A 23374-nucleotide genomic window follows, 5' to 3' on the forward strand; every position below is an offset into this window, starting at 1 on the left:
ATACTGAATAATTTCTAAATTTCTACAATTATATGTATTGCTACAATGAACATAGTTTTAAGATTTTATTTTTAGGTACCAACATGGGGCTCAAACTCGTGACCCAGAGATCAAGAGTCACATTCTCTATTCACTGAGCCAGCCATGTGCCCCATAATAAACATTTTTGCACTTAACTCCTTGACAATAGACCTGATGACTTCCTGAATGCAAATTGCTACTTTAAAAGGTGTGTTGAGTATCTTAAGGCCCTTGAAATAGGTTGTCAAATACTTTCCCAGAAAGATTTTACCACTTTATAATCCCCCTCAAGGAATATGACAGTGCCTCTCTTGGTATATCCTCACAAGAAATGAATATTAGAAAAATCTAAAAAGTTATTCTGAACTTGGTAACTGAACAATGGTGTTTTTTCAATTGTTTTTAACTGGTATTTGCCTGATTACTGAAGAGGATGGCACTTTTTAAAATCATGTTTTTACCAATTGTAACTTTTTTTTTTTCCAGATTTTACTTATTTATTTATTTATTTGTCAAAGAGAGAGAGAGAGGGAGAACACAAGCAGGCAGAGTGGCAGGCAGAGGCAGAGAGAGAAGCAGGCTCTACGCTGAGCAAGTAGCCCGATATGGGACTCAATCCCAGGACCCCGGGACCATGACCCAAGTGGAAAGCAGTGGCTTAACCAACTGAGCCACCCAGGCGTCCCAATCCAAGTGATTCTTATTTAAACAATTAACTAACTGATCTAATACTGTAGACTAAATCATCTTTTCATCAATGAGATGTCATTTCTATTGGGCTTTATATTTTTATTTCATTACAAGCCTATTCTATTATAGAGCAATAGGTTGGGCAAGCTTGCTCTTACTCTTTGTCATAACATTATCATTATTTTTTGTCATAGTATTGTGACATTATTCTTTGTCATAACAATTTTGACTACTCTACGAACGCCTGGGTGGCTGAGTTGGTTCAGCATCTGCCTTTGGCTCAGATCATGATCTCTGGGTCCTGGGATTGAGCCCCATGTCCGGCTTCCTGCTCAGAGGGGAGCTTGCTTCTTTCTCTCTCTCTGCCCCTCCTTCCCGCTGTTCATTCTCCATCTCAAATTAATAAATAAAATATTTTTTTTAAATTATGTAGAATTTCAGGTTTTCAGTCACAAAATTTCCAAGTATTAATACCCTACCATACAGAAGTGTTTGGCAAAGCTAAGGGTATAGTTCCAGTTCCTTATTCTCTCGGTCTTTTCTACAGTTGGAAAGATGATAGCTTTTGGTGTTGAAAATTTTTGTAAGAAACCAAGCTACTACTTATAATCAGATACCTGTTCAATAAATCTAACTATATGGAGGAAATTAATTTTTTTCAGATCTTAGTTTAGCTTTTAAAACTGGTGGAAGGAGGTTCGCCTGGGTGGCTCAGTGGGTTAAGCCGCTGCCTTCAGCTCAGGTCATGATCTCAGGGTCCTGGGATCAAGCCCCGCATCGGGCTCTCTGCTCAGCGGGGAGCCTGCTTCCTCCTCTCTCTCTGCCTGCCTCTCTGCCTGCTTGTTATCTCTCTCTGTCAAATAAATAAATAAATAATTAAAAAAAAAAAACTGGTGGAAGGAGAACAATCTGGAAGTAGCGTTCAGGGAAAAAAACCTAGTTACATTTCAGAAATCCTGATGAACACATAACTATTATCTTGCAGAGAATATGAACAACAGAATTTAAGTATTGTAAAATATTCTTCTGTTTTAAAAATTCATTATGAAGTAAAGCTGACTTCTCTGGTAAGCAGTTTTGTGAGTTTTAACAAATGTATAGCTTTAAAAAAAAAAAAAGATTTTATTTATTTTTTTGAGAGAGAGAGAGAGACAGAGAGCTAGCTCATGAGCAGGGGAAGGGGCAGAAGCAGACTCCTGCCCAGCAGGGAGCAGGATGTGGGGCTTGATCCCAAAAGCTCAAGATCATGACCTGAGCGGAAGGCAGATGCTTACCCGATGCAGGCACCTGAGAGTCTACATTATTTCATAAGACGCTTTTACTCAAGGCTGTCTGCCAATTTAGCATGAAACAAAAAGCTGCTAAAATGTATGAATTTTGCCATTCAATGTGCCTTATGTTGCCACTGGAATTATTACTTCCTTCTCAGTCTGACCTTAAAAATCGTCTGTGTGGGTGGGAAGCCAAAGACAATAGGAACACCGTAGGCCCACAGGAACATTCTGTCTTAAACATAATTCAGTACCATTCTGACCTTTTCAGAACCTTGCCAATCTTGTGACCTGTCACCAGGTGCCTTCCCCCAACCTAGTCAGTACAACCACACTGATTTTTACAGGTGCGTTACTTAAATAAAGGCAAGTTCTTGCAATAAATTAGAAGTCATGTAGGGAAGATGTTAAGATTAATGTTCACAGATTAATATAGCTGACTCATCAATAAACCTTTACCCAAGAGTTTAAATTTCCACAATGCAATCCTCTTTAATTCACTGGCCTCTAGCTCTGTTCCTACCCTCTGCAACGTCTTCCCCCACAGAAACAGAGCTGATGCTGTTGAGCCCCTGGCAACTGCCTAGGATAACGGCTGTTCTATATTTAACTAGTTTGACCTATATGCCAGTGTTCATCTCTCAGCCTGGACTGTCCAGAATCACAGAGGTGATGCTTTCCTCTATTATGTAACACACATCTACCCTCCATGGGGTCATTAGCTGAGAATACCAAGCCATTCCTGGTTGTAAGAATTGAGAAAAGCTGTAACTGAAAAGGCTGGCTTGATTAACATCTACCTAGAAATTCTTTGTCAACTCAGTTGTACCATTAACCGTGTCTTATTTAAACTGTCCGCAAGTTTAAAACCAGTACCAAAAACACCTATGTGGCCATGTGGAAACTATCACAACAGATTTTTTAAAAAATGTTTCTTTAAAGAAGGGACATTTTGACACACCTGCACCTAGAGTTTAAACCTCAATATGCCATCAGGGTCCCTTAGACACAATTTCAGTTTTGTTTTCAGTTTTTCAGTTTTCAGTTTTTTGGTTGAACAATTCTAACTATTTGTAAATATTAATATTTCATGACTTTTTAAATTAGAAGTCTTCCACAGAAGAAAATGGAAAATATATTTTAAAAAATAGAATAAATAGAATAAAACTCATTCTATCTTGCAAGCACCATATGAGTCCACTGAAACTTTTCATAAATCTAAGATATATTATGCTCTTCTAACATTCTAGAAATGACATCATTATTACTCATCAGTGATTCTTAATTAACCTAAAAAGATTAAGATGATAAGGAAAATGAAAGAATGACGGAATTGCTCAGAGGGATAATGCAATAGTGAAATCACGACTGCTATGACATCACTCTTCAGTTTTCTTACTGTGTTGTCCAAAAAATTACAAACATCTTTCAAGAAGGTATAAAAGAAGTCTGGAGACACCATCCACCATCTTTGTGTTCCCTGGTCTTAGCTTTAACTGAACACAGTAGAGAATTCAGATTTACCCCCTCTGGCCATAATGGCAAAGAAAAGAAAACCAATAGAGCAAAATAATTCACACTTGTTATATCTAATCCAAAGACTAATGCAGAGTGATATAGCAGCACTTGAGACTCTAATGAAGATGGAGAAATTGATGATTATAAGTAAAATATCAGACTACGTGCCCTCAGATGATGTTATCCTGCATAAATTTTCTCAAGCTCAAGAATGAGTGAGGGGTGCCTGGGTGGCAGTTGGTTGAGCGCTGACTGTTGATTTCAGCTCAGGTGTAATCTCAGGGGGAGAGTGAGCCTTGTGCTGGGTTCTGAGCTCAGTGGGGAGCCCACTTGAGTTTCTCCCTCTCCCTCCACCCCTACCTCACCCCTGTGCACACGCTCTCTCTCTCTCAAGTTAAAAATAAAGAATGAGTGAATAATATATTTCTAAGGACAAAAAAAGGCATTTTCATCTAGTTACTTATTCAACAAAAATCTTCATTGTGCAAGATTCTGTGACAAGAAACTAGACCATCTCATTTTTCTGTTAAGGACACATGACAGTAGGGGTGCCTGGGTGGCTCAGTGGGTTAAAGCCTCTGCCTTTGGCTCAGGTCATGATCCCAGTGTCCTGGGACCAAGCCCCACATCAGGCTCTCTGCTCAGCAGTGAGCCTAATCCCCCCCCCCCCCTCTCTGCCTGCCTCTCTGCCTACTTGTGATCTCTGTCAAATAAATAAATAAATCTTAAAAAAAAAAAAAGGACACATGACAGTATTCTTTCATCTTTTCTTTTATCTACACATCAAAATTTCCTTGATATGGTTTCTAAGTAGAAGGATGCTGAAGGCAGGTACTATACAGAGATGATGAGAAGAAACAGGTGATATAGATATTAAAAAACGTGACCATTCTAAAGGGTGTAAACAAATCTAAAAGTGAAAATGTCTTGCAATTATGGAGTATCTGGTGGCCATCCTCTCTTCAAGAAAATAATGATTAAAAAAAAAATTCTTCAAGTATTATGTCTTGACAATGCAAGTACAAAAAGAACCAGAAATAATGACAATCTAGACTCCATTAGAGACGTATTTAAAACTTAGAATCAGGGACATCTTGGTGGCTCAGTCAGTTAAGCATCTGCCTTCAGGTCAGATCATGATCCCAGGGTTCTGGGACAGAGTCCTTGTTGAGCAAGAGGCCTGCCTCGCTCTGCCTGCTGCACTCCCTGCTTGTGCACGCACTCTTTCTCTGTTTCTGACAAATAAAAAATAAAATCTTAAAAAAAAAGACAAAACTTAGAATCAGTATGTAGAAGTTCATGCATGATAACTGATGAACCATTAGTTACCTTCAGAAGCTCCTGACCATTTGGATGGAGATAGATATATAGATATCTACATAGATATAGAAAGCTATGTCCCTATCTTCAAGACCAAGAAAATAAGGAATAAAAATTTAGTTTGCTATATTTAAGTTCTTATTAAATATATAATAGTCTTTTACTCCCTTTTATTCTTATATTTGTAAATTATTTGTAAAATAACTTAAAATTTTAAAAAAGGAGTTCTTTCAACCCACATAGTAAATGGTGGTGACAATTTTTCTTGGTACACTGAGTGTTGATAAGATTTTTGAAACAGAAAACAGAAAATATTGTAGTATTAGGGATGAACGGTAAAACTGAATTGGTTCTGGGATTGTCTGAAGAGTTACTGAACTTGTGAATTACTGGACTTGTACCAATCCACTAGGACCCATGCCTTCGAGAACCAATGTAGCTGAGGCCAGAGACCTGAGATCATTACCTGAGCCAAAACCGAGCCAGACACTCAACTAACTGAGCCACCCGGGTGTCCCTGTTAGTTGGGTTTTATTTTTTAAATTGTGGTATTTGTCTTTTTCATACTTTTTATAAAGGAGTTATTACAGACAATTTATAAAACACCAGCTCTTTGTAGATTATATACACTGCAAATATCCTCTCCAATCTGTTACATCTCTATTCAGTGTAATTTGTCAGAGGAAATTTTCTTCATATTATATTAATGTAACCAAATTTACATTTTTTCTTTTATGGATTTGATTTCCAAATCTTAATAAAGAAATTCTTCTTGGGGTACCTGGGAGGCAATAAATAAATAAATAAATACCCTTCTTTCTTCTTCTTCTTTTTTTTTTTTTAAAGAAATTCTTCTCTAGCCTCAATTCTTAAAGCTTTTTGCCTAGATTTCTTCTAAAAATGTTTCCTCTGGTAAGTTTCATTTATTTTTTGCAAATCCATTTTGCAGTTCTGTATGATATGATAAGGACTGTATTTTATCTTAATTGAAACAGAAAGCTGATGATCTCATCCAGATTCATGGAATATTCCTTCCCCTTTCATTTGTACTGTCACTTTTCATATAATAAGTACTTCCCGTGTTCTATTCTGTTTCCTTGGTCTATTTATGCAAGAATATATAACTGTCTCAATTACTACAGCTTTCCAGTATGATGTGAAATAAGTTCTTCATAATTTTTGAAAATTTTCATGGCTCTTCAAGTATCCAAAAAAAAAAAAAAAAATCAAGTTGTCAAATTCCAAAAAATTCCCATCAGACTTGATTGGAAAAGCATAAATTTATAAATTAATATGGGAAGATGTTATTTTATGATATTGTCAGATTCCCACACATAAACATCACATCATTTAGTAGCTCTTGAAAAAAAGATACTCAAAATGTTTATAATTTTCTCCTTTAATTTTCCTGTTAAGACTTAGTTCTAGTACTCATCATTTTGACTGTTGATGTAAATGAAATTTTTTTCGAAGTTACATTTTCAATATCTTTACACTTTCTTTGAGTCATGGCTTCTAAAGAATTTGAATTTTTGTTATTCCTCTCCAGTTCCTCCTCACGCTTTGGAAAAGGGTGAAGTTATACACAATTTTCACATACCCATCTAACTTAAAGCTTAATGTTATTAACAGTACTATCTTCTTCCCAAATAATACAAAGATCTTAGACTTAATCCATTTCCCATATGTTTTGTTCCATACTTTAGTTCTAACCTTAAAAAATACCACCTGTATTGATGACTAATTTGTTGTCTCATGCACTGATTATTAAGTTTACCTCTTAGAAACTTTTTCATGGTGAACTATGGTATACAGACAAAGTTCACAAAATACGAATGCATGTTTCAAGAAACTGTCACAAAATGAATATCCATATAACGTAACAAGAAATAGAACAGCGCCAGCATCGTGAGCGAATGTCCTCACAACTCTTCCTCAGTATCCCTCCCCATTACTTCCTATATGCAACCCCAAACTGATTTTTTATGGAAATTACTTCTCACTCTTCTTTATAGTTTACCACCTAGGCCTGTATCATTAAATATTATATTTTAGTTGAACCTTACATAAATGGAATCATACAGAATGTATTCTTTCTTGTCTGATTTCTTTTGCTCAATATTTATTTGTGAGACTCACAACTATGTATGACCATATTCTGTTTATTTATTACTGTGTAATACTTCATGGGATATTACATGACAATTTATCCATTTACTGGATACAAAGTTCTAAGTTAACAGTTCTTCTCTCTCAACTTCTTCGAAAAAACATTCAACTGATTTCCGGTTTCCATCATTTGTGTTGGTATTTTCTGACACTTTTCATTGCTTTCATCCTTTCTCTGTTCTCTTGTTATTTTTGTCTAACAACTTTCAGTGCACCAATCCTCTCTTCAGCAGCATCTAATCTGCTATTTATACCCATCTATTTGAGTTAATTTCAGTTGTTGAATTTCTCATTCCCAGAATTTCCATTTGATTCTTTTTTTTTTTAAACAAATCACTGCTCGGCCAAAATCCTCAATCTTATTTCCCTTGGAACATGGTAAGTGAAGTTACTTTAAAAGCCTGTATCTGAGAATTCCGGTATCTGGAGGCCCAATCTCTATCACCTTTTGTTTCTCTTTCTTCAAGTTGTCTATGTGTTTGTGTACCTGACTGCTTTTGATTATAACCAGGCATCTCATTTGTAAACTAATAATCTGTGGCCTTGCATGATATTACCTTCCTCCAGGAAGGATCTACAATTTTGCTGGATGCCAAGAGGCACCAGTGATTTAGGAGCCTTCAATTTAATTTTAGAGAAATGAGATGCAATTCAAAGCTGGCCTCTGTGAGAGCATGTCTACTTCGGGTTAACCCCTGCTTCTATTGTGCAGCCTTCCAGGGTCCCAGCTCAAACTGAGACATGTTCATCAGGTGTCCTTTCTTTGTGAGCCGTTCATTTTTAACCTCTGGCCCACTGTTCCCACTGGCCTGTCAAAAGGGCTGCACAGCGGTTTAGCAGCTCCCTCCAGAAATGGCTAATATCTCCAAAGGGATGATGACCTTACACACCAGGATCTTTTTTTCTGAGCCTCCATTCTCCTCCTCCCCAGAGGTTTGTTAATATCTATCAACCCCATGCTATTATTAGTTCAGGATTCATCTTTAAATCAATTTCTCAGCACGGGGGCCCCAGACCACATAAGTTCAGGGGTGGGGGTGGGGGTGGTGATGGTGGTGGTGGTGGTGAGGGGTGTGTATGTGTGTGTGTGTGTGTGTTTTCAAATCCTAAGCATGAGGTAAGAAACCACAGTTCAGAATTCCCATGAAAGATTCTTTAGATCCCACTGAAGAACTCAGACAGATGGTTAAATGTCTTTGTTATTTCTTTGTGCTAGTGAGCAATTTCTAGTCCATTCTTTTCATTGAGGACACAACCCCTTTGAAGGTTCCAGTTCCTAGTCCACATCTGAAGTGAGTTCAAGGACTCATTTTCTGCCACCTAGCAGGTACTAAAACCCAAACTCATAGATTACCAAAACAAAAAGCTGCAACTCTTATCTCTACCACTCTAATTTTCAGAGTTTTCTTTTCATTTCTGGAGATCTCCTTTTCTTTCTTGAGAACTAAATTATGCATTTAAAATGATTTTAGTTATATTCTACCCTGCATTTGAAGGTATTTACAGAAGGCAGGTTTTTAGGTTACCTACTCTACTGCATTGCTAGAAGCAGAAATCTGACGGCATTGTTTTTGAACTTCTGCCAATGAAATAAATATGTTAGTATTAGTGTATGAGGGTTTTCTAGAGAAATCTAATCAGTAAGATGGATCTATAGATCCATCCCTATTGGTCATCTGAAAATATACACACATAGAGAGAGAGATCTACATAGATCTAAATATAGATCTATATCGATCTACAGAAAGATGAATTATAAGGAATTGGGTAACCCAATTATGGGGCTTGACAAGTCCCATGTCTGCACTTGGCAAGCTGCAGACACAAGAGAGCCAATGGTAGGGCCTACAAGCTGGAGACTGAGCTTCCAAGGGAGGCAGTTTCAGTCTGAGTATAAAGGCAGGGAAGAACTGATGGCCCAGATAAAAGCAGTCAGGCAGTAGGAAATTCCCTTAGTCAGAGGAGGAGCAGCCCTTTGTTCTAGCCAGGCTTTCCACTGATTGAATGGGGCCCACCCATATTAGGGAGGGCAATTGCTTTACTCAGTCTACCAATGCAAATGGTAATCTCACCCAGAAATATCCTCACAAACACACCCAGAATAATGTTTAACCAAATGTGTGGTCACCCTGAGGCCCAATCAGACTGACACATAAAATTAACCATAACAATTAGTAAACCCTGCTTTGACTTTTAATTAATTTTTTTCTAAGAGCCACATCAAACTTTCCTTTGAGACCTAACAATTCATACCTGTCACTCTATAGCTGAGGAGACTCAGTGGTAAGCAAAGTCGCTTTCAGCAGCTGCTCCTTACATACAGATAATTCTACTAGTCATTTTATGAATTTAGTTTCCCCCTTTGCCAAAGGATAAATGAGTTTAACTCTCTGAAAGTAATGTGGAATAAAAGTGACACCTGAAAATAAATTCATGTGCTGTTTTTGCAAAACCTTTGGCTTATATAATCATCTATCTTGGTATTATGTCCATGTGGGTATTGGCATGTGTTCACATCATGTAAATGCCCCATAATCCCTGGTTCCATGATATAGTTCAGTACTAAATAAATTCTACCTGCATGTTTTTCAAAACATGGATCACGGTAACAAGATTTCCATCTTAGCTTTGGTTTCATTCATCATAAAAGCGATAACAAACTTTCACTAAATTATACTTTATTAACATTACCCTCCTTTGTTCCTCTTCAGCATCAGCGAAGAGTTTGCGGATGTTAGCTTCTGATTCTCCCACATACTTGTTAAGGATTTCTGGGCCGTTGACCACTTTGGGCTCCCTTGCATTTAACATCTTGCCAATCTGTCGAGCCAAGAGAGTCTTACCACAACCTGGGGGCCCGTATAACAGGATGCCTTTAACATGTTTGCAACCTAAAGAGGAAAAGAAAACAGACTTATATCAATTACCTAAAATCCAAGAAAGACATCGAAAGGAAAATCTTCTTTCTTCTTCATATGCGTGTTAGGAAAACTATAGTCATGTCATTAACATATAATATCCAAGTGCCTGAACAGAACAAGAATGAACAACTAAAGCTCTTTTTTTTTTAAAGTAGGCTCCACACCCAACATGGGGTTTGAACGTATGACCTGGAGATCAAGGGTTGCACGCTCTACTGACTGAGCCAGCCAGGTGTCCCTAAAACTCTTTTTCAAAATAGAAAATCCAGAAAAAATTCTTATACAAGTACCAGTATTTGAGTGTGAAAGTTGCCAATTAAAGGTCTTTAGAAAAGTATATTTGAACTATCATTTAGAACCAATACTTTTAACTCTGAAAATGTTTTTTGACCTAAATACCTAATTAGGAAGTATTACTTATTTTCCATTATCTTTTGCTTTAAAGTCAAAGAATAAAAGAGATCTGCTTTTAGGCAAATTTAACCCAACACAAATCTATTATGATACGGTAGGCTATGGAAACCATATCTTAGTCATAGAAATTACAGGTCTACCTGTCAACACAAGCCCTTGAAGAATGGGCAAACATGTTTTGAGTTGGCTGGTATAGAGCAATCCGAAAGATCCAGATGGATGTTACAACTTAGTGGATAAAGCTGAATGTCCTACTTCATGTGACTAATGCCGAGGGAGGCACAGGCTTTTCTCAACACCACCCAGATGAAGATGAAATTTCAAGAGAACAGTATTCAATTCTTTTCTAGGCAAGCATTGCTAAATGCCTTAAAAGGTATCCGTAACAATAGGGAAAGAGCAAGACTGGTGATTTAGACTCCCCAGGATTTCTTCATGAGCATTTACTCCATTTCTAAGATTCTGATGACCTGTGGTTTCACTTTACTAACTCTAGGAATTCTCACCTTTCCTGCAGTTTCACACTTAGGATGCAGGACTCTTTTCTTATGAGTTTTTCCCTTGTACTACAGCAAAAAAGCATTCTGTGAAATAACGATTTATTAGATTTTGGTGTTATACTCAAAAGTACAGGTGAAAAAGAAAATTTCTGGAAATGAAATATAGTATGTTTCCATGTATGATAGTTTGTCCTCATTTGGAATGAAAGCCTTAAAAACTGTTTCTTTATAAAAAAAAATTATGACAATACATTTAATAACTCACATAAAAGAAATCACAAGGTACAACCAACTCTACTAGGTATTTTAGATTCTGAGTAGGAATACCCTTTGGGGGGCCTTTGGGTAGCTCAGTGGGTTGAGCCTCTGCCTTCAGCTCAGGTTGTGATCTCAGGGTCCTGGGATCGAGCCTCACATCCAGCTCTCTGCTCAGCAGGGAGCCTGCTTCCCTCTCTCTCACTCTGCCTGCCTCTCTGCCTACTTGTGATTACTGCCAAATAAATACATAAAATCTTTAAAAAAAAAAAAAAAAAGAATACCCTTTGGGTTGCCAGTATGGTCATTACTTCTGTATGTCAAAAAAAGACTCCTTTTTAAATCTTTGAAAGTAATGAGATGTGCACTTATGGTTAGATTTATAGAGACAAGGGGAACTTAGTGGAAACCTTTGAAGGCTTAGGGTCTTAACTTTTCTCATCACCAAATAAATTCCTGGTCTGAGAACCATGGCCAATGAAATGTCTTTGGCCTCGATCCACTCTTGGAGCACAAGAAGTAGTGGGATGAGGTGTAAGGCATGAGCTTCTCCTAGAGGCCAAGGCCAGCCTCATCAGGCATTGCAAGCATCCAAACCACTGGGGTACTTCTGATGAAGACTTCGGAACCTGGCTGCTCATCTTACCCTCCGAGCCAACTGCTACCATCATGACTTGAAACTGTTCATATAAACCATAGCAGAGGCAGCTGGTCATGGTGTTGGTAAAACAAGGCACAGGAAAGGGGAGCCAGAAAGAAGAAAATGAATAATTGCTGAGGACCGACAAAGTACCAGGCCTTATCCTCCTCCTCTAATTTCTTAACCTTCTCCAAGTTTATCCACTTCCTCATAATGCTACATCCTTCCCCATTAAGCTATACTTTCTTTCAACTTCTTGGCCTTCTTACACTTCTCTTCAACTCATCCCACAGTCCTGAACACAATATGACTTTACTGCAGCTACACGTTGGCCACAGAGCACAGTCAGAGAAAATTACACCACTGTCCTGACTGATATTCTCACGATTTCCTTTTAACCACTTTCGGTTCCATGCTCACTGCTTCTCAATACTGCACACCACCCTTTAATGTTTTCTATTAGTCCACTTCCCATTCTCTACATTAATCATCTAGATCTTCACCGTTCTTCTCAAGTGCTACCCTATGTGTTTAATTCATAGAAAAGACCTAGATTCCAACTTCATATTAAAAAAAAAAAAAAAAAAAAGACTACCAGGTATGAATTCCCTTCAGTTCATTGATTCTCTAACCACAAATTCATCTGCAGATACATCCAGTCTTAATCTCATCATGGTTTCTCAAGCAGTTTCCTTCCTCTTCTCCAAGGCTTAAGTTGCAATTATTTGTTTATATACCTTCTCCGTAGGTCATGAACTATTCAAGGGCAGGTGCTAGCTCATCAATCCGGAATTGCAAACATGCACCATAATGTCTAACATATAATAATATGTACTCAGTAAATGGCTGAATAAGTAAATTGTTGTTGACTCCTTTCCTACAAAACTCAAAGAAATGAAGGAGAGACAACGATTTAAAAAAATAATTTGAGGGAAGCCTGGGGTGGCTCAGTTAGTTAAGCATCTGCCTTCGGCTCAGGTCATGATCCCAGGCTCCTGGGATCGAGCCCCACATTGGGCTCCTTGCTCAGCGGGGAGCCTGCTTTTCCCTCTGCCTCTGTCTGCCACTCTCCCTGCTTGTGCTCCCTCTGACAAATAAAATCCTAAAAAAAAAAAAGATTAAAAAATTATTTGAAACTCTTCATTTATGGAAGTGTTTACTTTCATAAATGAACTAATGCCTAAAAAACATACTTATAGTGACTGGGACTTTGCAAATTTAGCAGAACTATATAATATATAACACAGATCGGCCTTAACTTATCATCATAAGTTATCATCAACTCACTGCTAGTTGAAGACAACCCTTGTGATGGCACAGGCAACTGGGAGATGTGGGTGCCGCAGCCCAGAATCGTGAGAGAATATTGTGCTGCTTATCTCTAGCCCAGGAAGACCAAAATTCAAAATTTGAAATATGGTTTCTACTGAATGCATATTGCTTTCACACCATCATAAAGTCAAAAAATCATTACGTCAAACCATCATAGGTTGGGGACTGTCTGTACTAGAATCTTAACTCCGTAACTCTGTTTTCATATATGGAAAATGCTCAATTTAATGTGGTTTGAATTAAATGGACTTATAAATGATTCACAAAATATCACCTGAAAGAGATAAAACGCATATCCATCCATGGAACTTACTGTAGCTCAAACAGATCTCTGAAATGACCAAATCTATTCAATATGACCAAAATAGAGAATAGAAGCTCTAGTCTGCATTAGAACTAGAATTCTTTCAGGATCGCAAGCACATCAAAAATATACATCGATGCGGCACCTGGGTGGCTCAGTGGGTTAAAGCCTCTGCCTTCAGCTCAGGTCATGATCCCAGGGTCCTGGGATCGAGTCCCGCATCGGGCTCTCTGCTCAGCAGGGAGCCTGCTTCCCCACAGCCCTGCCTGCCTCTCTGCCTACCTGTGATCTCTGTCTGTCAAATAAATAATAAATAAAATCTTTAAAAAATATATACATTGACAAGTGAAGATTTTCAAAATCCACTTCCACAAAGGAAGCAGTTACTTGAATAAGCAGTGGAAATGGGGCTTTGTTATTACTACTATTATTATAGCCTCTTCTGACTTATTAAATAAGCATTGGTCTCTAATTTTAAATGAGTCATAAAAACTCTTCGTAAGTAATTCCATTCAACAAAAGTGTATTAAGCTCCTGTTTGGACTAGGCATGAAACTAGGTGTTAGGGATACAAACATGAAAAAGGCAGTCCCTACCTGCAGGGCATTTCTGGTTTAGTAGGAAAGACAGAAATAAAAATAGGTTATCTACAATATAATATGACATTATCAGAGATATGTATGAAGTGTTTTTGGAACCTGGCCAAAAAAGACTGACTTCGCCAGGGTGATGGCAGAAAATGAGGGATGGACACGGGAAGAAATAATATTTAGTGCAGGCCTTGAAGGACAGCAGGAGGTTCATGACTGAGCACGGGAGAGGAAATGGTACCTAACAAGGGAAACTAGCATGATCAAACAAAGGCATAGAGGGACGGACATAGAAGCTGTCCTTTCAAAACAGCCAGTAGTAGCCTGTTGTGACTACAGCCTTGGAGGGGGGTGGGGAGTGTCTGGAGACGAGGCTGACAGGTTCCCAACTATGGAAGGCCTTGACACCATGCCCAGTAGTTTTTAATTTGTCTTGAAAAACCCCGAGGTTTTTAATCAGGGAGCATACACAATGAGATATATGTTTAAAAACTATGGGCGCCTGGGTGGCTCAGTGGGTTAAAGCCTCTGCCTTCAGCTCAGGTCATGATCCCAGGATCGAGCCCCACATCAGGCTCTCTGCTTGGCAGGGAGCCTGCTTCCTTCTTTCTCTCTGCCTGCCTCTCTGCCTACTTGTGATCTCTGCCTGTCAAATAAATAAATTAAATCTTTAAAAAAATAAATAAATAAAAACTAACTCTGTTGGTAGATAGAGTGAAGGGAGGACTGAAGAACAAAGATGAGAGGGTAAAAGTCGAGTTGGAGGAATATTTTTAACTTTTTTCTGGGGACACTGCCTCACTGGCCAGCTCTGGATTTTTGCCAATTAAACTTTCATTTTCCTCCAAGTCCTTTGGAACCATTTGAACAAATGGGTCCAGAGGCCTTAGGAGGACAGCTCCCTACAGATGCCCCAGCTTTCTCTGGAGCTTATGGAGTACATTAAGACATGGCTCTGATGCTGGACAGCCTCTGACCTGTGGCTGCTGGACTGTCCTGACTGCCAAGCTGAACTGACTGCTGTCACTTGTTCTTTCTCGATGTCTTCACGTGCCTCGCTACTCAGAGATCAATGCCCTGAGCTGGTGAACTAAATAGCAAAGAGCAGACATGGAAAGAACAGAAATCAGTGGAACTGACTCATTTAAATTGTCCTAGTCTTTCATTCTCTTACTTTCTTTCCCATGGAATAGTCTAATGGACCTGTGCTGAAAAATGCACATGTACAAAAAATGTGCAAGCAATTTTGATGATATTCTTAGATCCTCTGAGGTCTATTCATGAAATCCAAATTTAAAACCCCTGAATGTACTACTGAAATAATCCAGACAAGAGACCAGAAATGGAAAGAGGCAATAGTCATAAGAAATTATAGTAGGAAAGGAAAGGAAGATTTGGAAGATATTCATCAGAGCTCAGAAGCCAAAGGAAAATAAAAGAAAGAGCAGTAGTCAAGGTTGACCCAAGGGTATGTAGCCTGGGCACATGGTAAAATGATGAAACCCTAGAACATAACCAAGAAGTTAGCAAGAGGAGAGAGGAAATCATAACTTTGTTTTTAGCTATAAGGCATTTAAGATTCACATAGTAACATCCCTTAAAAAATACAGGTTGAGAGGCCTCCGGGTGGCTCAGCCAGTAAAGCGTCTATCTTCAGCTCAGGTCATGATCTAAGGTCCTGGGATCGAGTCCCGAGTCAGGCTCCTTGTGCAGTGGGGAGTCTGCTTCTCCCTTCCCCAGCTTGTGCTCTGTCTCTCTCAAACAAATACATTAAATATTTTTTTAAAAGTACAGGTTGAAAGCTCAAAAAAGATATCAGAACTACTGGTTCCATGTTTTTGAATGCCTGCTCTGAGCACATGAAAAGCCACAAGAAGTTTTAAGCAGAGGAGTGTGACAATGGGAACACATGGCGCAGAGACAGAGGCTGGGGCTTGAATAGAGAACACCAGATGTAAAAACCAGGAAATTCATGCTGATCTGGACCATAAGGTCAGGGTCAGATCATTTTGGGTTGAGGTGGGAGAAGGAAACTAAGTAATATAAGCAGGAACAGAGATCACAATTTGGGGAACTCTGGCGACACAAAGGAGGGATTTTGAGAGATACCTTGCAAGGAAACCTCTTCTGTCGGGATTAGAGATTAGTTAAGTAAAGGAGGATGAGGAAGCGGGCAGAGGTTATGCCTGCTGGGCTCTATTTACTATGTGGCGCAGGAGCCAGGTCATCTACAAAAGGAGGAATGAGGAGATGATCCTGGGCAGCATGGTAAAGGTTTGGAAAGAACATGGGAAACTGGGAAAATGTGTGGGAACGCACGCCTGAACACACAGGTGCTATTAAGTGAACTCAGAATATGGAACTTAGGTCACTGAGGGACTCTCCTCTTTGCTGTGATTATCTAAGCTACTTAAGGTGTTTGGTGAGGTGTAGGCTTTTTTTTTTTTTTTAAAGGACTTTATTTATATATTTGAGAGAGAGAGAGAGAGTCAACAAGCAGGGGAAGGGGCAGAGGGAGAGGAGAGGGACAGGGAGCCCAATGTGGGGTTCGATCCCAGGACCCTGAAATCATGACCCAAGCCGAAGACAGATGTTTAACCAACTGAGCCACCCAGGTGCCCCCATAAGGTGCAGACTCTTACTCAACTCCATAAATAGAAATTTCATTAAAGCTGGCATAAGGATCTTGATTTTTTTTTTGTTTTAACCCCTTTATTTTTTTTTTCAAAACTAAATCTTTAAGTTGAGCGACATGAGGTAAAGAGCAGCACAAATTTAAAGCCAACATATTTATAACTAAGTAAATTCTATTATCTAATTTTCCTAACGTGGGAGGGTGAAACTCCCACACGACTTGTTCTCATCCACAAAGTTTGAGGCTTTACCTTCTTTTTCTACGTCATTCGAATCTTTTCTCCTTCTTCTGTCACTTCTAAAAGTTAGAGCTATCATGGGCTAATAGCATAATCAAACATAGCCCCAAAGGATTTCTTCTCTTAATTTCCCATATTCAAAGGCACCTGGGTGGCTCAGTGCGTTAAGGCCTCTGCCTTTGCCTCAGGTCATGATCCAAGAGTCCTGGGATCAAGCCCCTCATAGGGCTCTCTGCTCAGCAGGGAGCCTGCTTCTTCCTTTCTCTCTGCCTGTCTCTTTGCCTACTTGTGATCTCTGTCTTTCAAATAAATAAATAAATAATCTTTAATTTCCCATATTCAATTACTTAAGTGCTTATTTTACTAATTGCTCCTGTTAATAATCAACTTTTTAAAAATACCTAGTTTTTACTTGGTTAAGGCACAAACATATTAATAACTCTTGGTTACAGTAGCATAATGGTGGTTGTGAAAAGCATAATCTAAAATGGCAAAAACAGATTTATATACAGTTTTGGAATGTAAGTTGCTGATTACCTTTGAATATAGGAATAAGTAAAGTTCTGGGGCAGCACATTCTTTCACTCATTCAACAAATGCTACGTTTGGTGGTAGGGAAGAGGAGGCCGATCTCTTCCGACTACTTCAATTTTCTCAATGAAATCATGATTCCAGGGCACCAGCGGCTGGTGAGGGACTGGAAGACATGATGCTGGAGGTCTGAAGAGACCGGAAAAGAGGAACTGGTCCCCTTGGAGAGAAGGAGAGTAAAGCGGCTAGACTAGGGAAATACAGAAGGAACAGCAGGAAATACCGATGCCTAGAAACACTGAGGGCCCACTTGAGATGTGCTTCTTAAATTTAAGTTGAGATCGGACATCCTGCCTTGGGCTCTTCTAAAGCCACAGTCAGTAGTCTGGGTCCCGATCCAGAGCCAGCAGGCAGCCGAGACATATCCAGGGCTTTGACATACACAGAAGATAAGGAACAAGGCCATTAAGGTTGTATGGGAGGAGGATAAACATGGTAGACCACAGAATCGAAGCTGGGTAAAGAGGGAAGAGAGAATAAAAAGGTTGCAAAGTGAGAGCATAAATTAACTGGGGGGTTCCTGTGGGGCCCAAGCTGCTGGAGCCGGGGTGAGGACAGCGCTAGCACAGGACAAATGGGGGGCGGCTGGAGAGCAGGATGCGTAACACGGGGCTCCCCGAAGCGGTCGTTACTGCTAACAGTGAAGCTTGGGGTATGAGCAAAGGATGGGGGGGCCTCTGATGGAATGAAGGGAAGTTTACTGGAAATGAGGAAGCCAAAGGACTGTGAAGAAAAGTTGTTGAACAAATCACCAGCAAGGACACCGAAGTCCAGAATAACAGAGAGAGAAAGAAAACACAGTGAAAATTCTACTCGGGAGGACCAAGTAAGTCAGGCAGCATCTTACCCGGCTCCCCTGGTTTTCATGTGCCCAGAGTAAGCATTCAAAAACATGGAACCAGTAGTTCTGATATCTTTTTTGAGCTTTCCACCTGTATTTTTAAAAAATATTTAATTTATTTGTTTGAGAGAGACAGAGCACTTCCGAGCTGGCTACTCTTGCTCTCTCATTTTGTTCTCCAAATGTTACTGACACGGAAAAGCGTTCCTGTGTATTAGCCCTATTATTTTTATGCAGTAGCTACTACTAAAGGCAGGAACAATACAAAATGCCCAAGAAATAAACATAGTCAATGATAGCTGTTGTTTACTAAGGATTTAAGTTAATGAGACACTGGAACCTCACGTAAGACTACATTCAGTATTTAGTATAAGGCTTGCTGGTACCTCATTCTAGATCACCTGTCATAAAGAGTTGTTGTTTTTTTTTTTAAGATTTTATTTATTTATTTGACGGAGAGACGGAGAGCACAAGTAAGGTGAGCAGCAGGCAGAGGGAGAGAGAGAAGCAGGCTCTCTGCTGAGCAGGGAGCCCGATGCGGGGCTCGATCCTAGGCCCCTGGAATCATGACCTGAGCCGAAGGCAGCCGCTTAACCAACTGAGCCGCCCAGGTGCCCCTGTCATAAAATGTTTTTAATGATTCCCTCGAATATGAACCACAAACTGCATTTTAATTACGTCTCACAATAGGTATCTGTCCACCAGACGAACATATGATTTGTGGTCAGGGGCCAGATGGACTGGATGAGATTTATCAGATTAAATGCATTAGGAAATAATGTGAGTGAAAAATCTCTAGAGAACATTAAAAATTACTAACAGTCCCACCTTTTTGAGCAGTGGTTTTCAGACTTTGATTTCACAAACTAGGAAAAGAACTTTTTTTTTTTTAAACAGGGGAGAAGTGCTGTCGTAGGGTTGCTTAGTTTTTATTTTTCAGGGTAAAGTTTTCTTAAACAATAACAAAAAAATCAAACCTGACAACTCCTAACACCACATTTCATAAAAAGAGATATACTTTCATATCAAAAGGTAGGATGAATGAATCTCAGAATAAAAGACAGTCTTTATGTTAAACAAATTCCATTTTATTTTTTAAAATATTTTATTTATTTATGTATGTATGTATGTATGTATGTATTGAGAAACAGGAGGAGAGGGAACACAAGCAGGGGGAGCAGTAGGCAGAGGCAGAGGGAGAAGCACGCTCCTCGCTGAACTAGGAGCCCAACACAGGGCTCGATCCCAGGACCCTGGGATCAGGACCTGAGCCAAAGGCAGAGGCTTAACCACCGAGCCACCCTGGTGCCCCACGAATTCCATATTATATACACTGTCATAAGTGTGAGCTCTGCTGGGTGATGGACTTTGGGGAGGGTATGTGTTATGGTGAGTGCTATGAATTGCTTAAGACTGATGCTTCACAGATCTGTACCCCTGAAACAAATAATACATTCTATGTTTAAAAAAAAAAAAAAAAAAAAAGGTGTGAGCTCTGGACTCAGCTTGCCTGGTTTCAATCCTGGTTCTTCAGTTTCCTAGCCATAGATAATAACAGCAGCTACCTTAGAAGGTTAGTATGAGGATTCAATACAAGGCATCCAAAGCACTTAGCATACTTGTCGGCATATAGTAAGAGTTCATAAATATTGGCTATTAATTAATATTAGCTTACACTTTACCATCTTGTTGGAGAGGACCAGTGAAATGCAACCAGACTCCTAACTGTTCTGTGAGAATTACATTACTGCTAGGTGACAGTAAAGCTTGAAAATAAGTGACTAGTTTGCTTACGAAATTCCTTCTAAGACTAATAACTGTGGCCCCTTCACGTATCAGACACTACTGTCACTTGAAGATTTCAAGTGCTAGTACACATCCTGAGGATGGACCTCAAGCTGTAAATGGGCACAGCAGTAAATGAGGAGGACCACAGCAGTTCCCCAAAGATTTCACGGGAGTTTCAGTAAGTCCGGATTCTCCCTGGCTGCAGCCGCCGTCTTCCAGGTAGACCAGATTACTATCGGAGTCAATCACATCTGCTCTGCCTCAGGCAGAGGCCGTTCATCCCTATGCCTCAAGTTTTCCAAGCTCACTTAGGGTCAACACAGAGCTCATTACCATAAACCCTGGCTACTCTGATTATCAGTTCCATGTGCACACATCCTGCTGTCTCCGCCACCCCTGGTTAGCCACCCCTGGTTTCCTCTGGGAAGTCCCCTGTGTCTCCCCAGTGCAACCACTGTCATAGCCCCCAGCTGTCACTTCCCTAGCAGGGAGCACACACCCAGCTCTGCCGGCACTCCCCTGGAATGACCTGCTGTTGCCGGGAGGACTGAGGCTGTTCCTGGGGACTTCATCCACAGCGCACCCGCCAGGCTAGACAACCACGGCCTACCCTTTGCCTCTTCATTTGAGGCAATGACTATAATAGGCCTTCCCACCTCACTTCTTCCTCTCTCTGTTGAATTAGCAATTAATTCTCCAGCAATGTATAAAACCTGGAATATTGTTGAGCCCCAGGTACGGACACCCAGTAATTACAATCGTACAAATTCTGGTGGGGACAACTTGAAGAGGCTTTAAGGTGTGCGCTACGAATAACCTGAAATGATTTCTGATCTGAAAGTCTAAACCGAAGAGGACCTTATCCACTATAATAACGCTTATCCAGCCCTCTGATGAAAATGATACATGAAAATATAAGATATCTACTATGCTAATTATAATCTCTCTTCTTAAAATAGCTCAATGAAAAATATACAGCCTTATCACTGCACCTACATGAATAAAGAGTGATGTTTGCTGTTTATAATCCTACAAAACATTATCCCCAAACAGTGACAAGTATGTTTGCTAGGCTCTTTGATTTTAAAATGCAGTGAATTTTCATTGTTTTCCTAAGAGGATACAGAGGCAAGCTGTGCTGAGAAGAAACTGTCAGTCAACTTTTAGGTATCCGAAAGAGGAAAAATTATATATATTAAATGCAACAACAACAACCCATTGATTTTACACAAGAGTGAACAGAATGATAATATATTAGACGTGATCTTTGTCAAATTAGTGTCAAGGTATGGAGTGTTTCATTCATTTTGTGGGCAACATGATCTGTAAAGAGAGAAAGTGTAGAGTGGGTTTTGAACAACAGCTGATGTTTAAAGGGGAAGTCCAAGGAGCTTCCAGTGCAAATGCAGACAGATCTGCCATGTTTGCCTAAGAGGGAGACTATCAACAGACTAGTGGCAAGTCAGGACACATTCCCAAGTCTTGCAAGCTTCTCTCTGCAGTTGTGCAAACCAGATCTGAACGCTTATTTTTAAACAGTGCATGCACTTGCAGAAACACAATCACAAGCTGATATGAATATATGATCTTTTGTGTTAAAGTCTGCGCGCTTCCAACTTCTCCTAGAATTGTATGTTCTTACTGTTGCCCAACTCATCTTTTCAGCAGTATGATATGATTAACATACTTGAAGAAATAGTTCTGAATTTTCCAGCCACGAAGAGAGGATCTGGAGCATCAGTTCTATCAACGCATCATAACACAGGGGGCCCTTTTTGTTTGTTTGTTAATTTCAAAGACTGCCAATCAGCATCTAGCATGGACTATCATCTGCATTTGCTGACCTGAGCACTTATCAAATATTTAAGGAAAGGACACATTCAAGGCTACAAATTCACTCCTGACCCCAGCTGGGCAGTCAGGTCTCTGATCCTCCACAGGTGTCACTCTGTCTAGCAGAAACTTGCTGTGCCCTGCCAACTTTCAGATATTCTCAAGAACACTCTGAGTGAGTTCCGTTACGATAAAGTGAAAAAGGCCTCCGCCCTGAGCACTGTGTGTGATGTCTGCCACCTGACTGGTCTATATCCAAATTAGTCAACTGAGATTTCATATAGATCTTCTCATTAGATAGCCTAGAACTAAAGATGGGGTATGTGTAGCAACTCTCCGAACTAATCTCTGCTGACACCCCCACCCTTTTACACTCCCTTGTAGGGCGTGGCCGGTATTTCATGAATTCTTGATGACAAAGATCATGCTTCTACTCTGGCAGGTCCTGCCTTGCTGCCATCTGGCAGCATGCATTCTTACTGGCTTCAGAATTTTACAGCCTTCCCTTTCTTCTTTTTCCCTCTGTCCCTTAGCTTTCTACTTATTTTATTTGCTGCTCTACAGGTGTCTGCTGCAGAGTAGCAAATATCTTCTCTTTCCTGGCAGATAACGTATCCTTTCTTTTCCTACACCTGGAACTTCTACTCACTCTGTCAAGTTCGTGTTCTTCTGCTCCTCAGAAATCACCTCCTTAAGTAATGTCACCTAACCCTGTCACATCTGACTGTGTCAATGCCTCCTCTCTCGCATCACATCTTTGGCTCTATTCTCACGTACAGTAGCAGTAGTCAAATTTCAACATGCTCTGATGTTCACTGGAGCCTGTTAAAATGCAGATTTTCAGGCATCACTCCTAGAAATCTGAACTCATTAAGTCGGAAGCAGAGCTGAGGAAGGAGACCAGTTACTAAGCTCCCTGCCCAACCCCTGCTCCACTCCATGAGGGTAATGCAGACCACAGGACACAGAACCATTCACACTTAAAACTGACACTATGTTAAGTCACTTTCTAAGAGTTCTGAGGTTTTTATTTTATTTAGTGTATATGTTCTACGGCTTTAATTAAATCGTAAGCTGAGAAGGAAACATTTGTTTATTCCTTGAAAAGCTGTACCTGTAGAATAGCAAAGAACTATTCTAAGAAGATAAGTTATCAAGAATAAATGTAAGATTTCTGTAGTTAAGTACAGCTAGGGGGGTGTGGTTTTGTGAGAGATGATTTTGGGGTTTTACCCAATAGTAATTCAATGTGCTATAGAATCCAAGATAGAATGCAGATGTCAAAAATGTTAATGCAATTCCAACATGCATTAAAAGAAGACTGAGATTTTGAACAAAGGATGGAGAGTTCTGGTCTATTTTAAGAACAGGGGAGACACTTGAGGACATCACTGATTTCTGGGTTTCACAACTTAAGGAGAATATAAACAAATGCTAAAGTACAGAGAACAGTGAATAGGATGGTAACAGGCTGAAAATAAATTATAAAAATATTGGCTGGAG

General features: G+C 39.7%; 1 protein-coding gene across 1 annotated transcript in view; it reads right to left on the bottom strand.

Moving 5' to 3' along the window:
• Window positions 1-23374, bottom strand: part of NSF (N-ethylmaleimide sensitive factor, vesicle fusing ATPase) — a gene marked incomplete at its 5' end in the record, with an annotated part of 150442 nt that overhangs the window by 61107 nt on the left and 65961 nt on the right. Inside the window, 1 exon segment of the mRNA XM_082706496.1 lies at window positions 9681-9880. Coding sequence (XP_082562622.1) covers window positions 9681-9880 — 200 coding nt within the window.

This window comes from Mustela nivalis (assembly GCF_964662115.1).
Source record: "Mustela nivalis genome assembly, chromosome: 17".
Classification (NCBI taxonomy): domain Eukaryota; kingdom Metazoa; phylum Chordata; class Mammalia; order Carnivora; family Mustelidae; genus Mustela; species Mustela nivalis.